This window comes from Selaginella moellendorffii, unplaced genomic scaffold, assembly GCF_000143415.4.
Source record: "Selaginella moellendorffii unplaced genomic scaffold, v1.0 SELMOscaffold_588, whole genome shotgun sequence".
In the NCBI taxonomy this organism is placed as follows: domain Eukaryota; kingdom Viridiplantae; phylum Streptophyta; class Lycopodiopsida; order Selaginellales; family Selaginellaceae; genus Selaginella; species Selaginella moellendorffii.
In genome coordinates, this window is record NW_003314841.1 from 1 (window position 1) to 2096 (window position 2096).

General features: G+C 47.7%; 1 protein-coding gene across 1 annotated transcript; it reads left to right on the plus strand.

Moving 5' to 3' along the window:
* Positions 1-13: 13 nt before the first annotated feature.
* On the plus strand, positions 14-1794 carry LOC9652934 (MLO-like protein 14; the record flags this gene model as incomplete). Its single annotated transcript, XM_024668190.1, has 7 exons — positions 14-76; positions 130-300; positions 357-392; positions 448-530; positions 582-642; positions 727-988; positions 1077-1794. Coding segments are annotated over 6 exons (654 nt in total), but the record flags the coding sequence as incomplete, so codon positions are not given.
* Positions 1795-2096: the final 302 nt, after the last annotated feature.

Consider the following 2096-nt stretch of genomic DNA (forward strand, 5'->3'; position numbering starts at 1 on the left):
AACAAAGAGGTGAACTCCAGGGTGGCGGTCGCATACTAGCCTGGCCACCTCATGGTTTGCGTTTCTGCCAGTGATTGTAAGTATTGTCACCAGCCCGAGCTTTATAATGTAACAAGTGATGATTTGCAGCTGGTAATTCTTGTTGGAGCAAAGCTCCAGCACATCATTGCAACGCTTGCTCTGGAAAATGCTGGTATTCGCGGTCGTTACATTGGCCAGGCATTGAAGCCTCGGGACAATCTCTTTTGGTTCAGTAAGCCGGAACTTCTACTCTTCCTTATCCACTTCGTACTTTTCCAGGTCCGTGATAAGGTTTCTTCTGGTATGTTTTGTAACTTTGTATTTCCTTGGTCCAGAATGCATTTGAGCTTGCAACGTTTCTTTGGACTTTGGTAACATTTGCTGTGTTGAGATTTGAAGTTTACATTTTGGCGAGTTTTTTTGCAGTGGCAATTTGGATACGAGTCTTGTCTCATGGCTGATCAAGCGTATAAGAAATACATCTACGTATATGCTCGCTTGATTTCGGGGTAAGGCACTCGAATAAAAAACAGCCTGACGCTTTAAATTTGCTATGGCAGGGTCTTTGCACAGTTCCTATGTAGCTACAGCACCTTGCCCCTCTATGCTCTCGTCACTCAGGTAGCTTTCCTTAAATTTTTTCCCGATCGAGTGTATACGGCAATGGAAGAAGCAACGCGTTGACTCATCACATTGTGGATGCAGATGGGTACAAACTACAAAAAGACAATATTCCAGGAAAGTATTGTGCACTCGCTAAACGTCTGGCGCAAGTCCGCTCAACAAAAAGCCAGACAAGCAGCAGCAGCGGAAGACTCTCACAGCAGTGATCACGACCACGACCATGATGAAACCGTCACGGGCAGGCACAAGGTCTTGAAAAGAAGTGGCTACTCGTCTGTTGGGAGGGAGGAGGATGCATTTGTGGAGGAACACCCGTGTTGACAACACATGTGTTTACGAAAAGGTAATGGTTGGTGTTATAGACTTTGAACGGATCGTGCGTTGCGACTCCGGAGTCCCGCCGCTAACTTTGTTTGTGTAACTTTCAACAGGCTGACTTTGAAAAGCTGTAACTCGTTCCATGTAAGAGTGTGAGCTTTTCTCGCTCGGAAGCTAATCAAACCGGTTCACGAGCAAACGCGCCACTGAATTGACTGTTTACCAGGCCCGATGGAGGAAGAACACTTCTTCTGTGTATATAAGACACTGGAGGCGCGAGCACTGAACACAACTTGAGCAGTTCTTCATCCGATCGAATCGTATCAGAGCAAGGACACAGCGCCTGACAAGAGATCCTGGTTTCTTATACAACGATATCATCACTCTCTTGGAACACAAGTATCAGCAGCAAGAACGTATCAGCAGCAAACGTATCAGCAGCACAAAGAAAAGAGCTAGAGATTTGTTCCTGGAGTGGACGAAAATGGCTCACGGAAGGATACTTCTCGCGATCGCGTTCGTGATTTTGATCAGCGGCAGCGTCCACTGCTCCAGGCTGGGCTCGTTTTCGGTGATGAACCACCAGGCCGAGCTTGGGAGCTCGCTGCAAGGCAGTGAGACTCCGGGAGGTCCTTCGAAATGTATCGACAGCCAAGATGGGAAGTGCCCGGACAGACCGTCGAGCGTGGATCTTCTCAACAACAGGAAGGCTCAATCCGGAGTTGAGATGCTCGTCAAGGATCAGAGCACTCCCGGGCAAGGCCCATCCAAGGACAACCGCGACTAAATGCTGAAACATTCAATTGTATATAAAAGAGCCTGAAATTTACACTTAGCTGTCCTAAACGAGTATTCGGCATTTGTAGGGTTTACGCTGTTCTTTAGCGTTTATCTGGAGCTGCTTCTCCATCTCTGCTCGCTTCTCTGCTATGGACGCGTTGCGATTCGTGCAAACAAGGCGCAACCACAAGATCAAGGACGCTGTGCCTGTTTTGTGGCTCGGCTAGTGACAACAGCAGAGAAGCAAGTGGAGATGGAAAGGTAGATTCCAGAAGATCATCACACCCTGGTAAGTCAAAAGAACAAGCGGCTGGTTTTAAGCTGGATCATGCAAGAGGCAAATCTCAATGTCC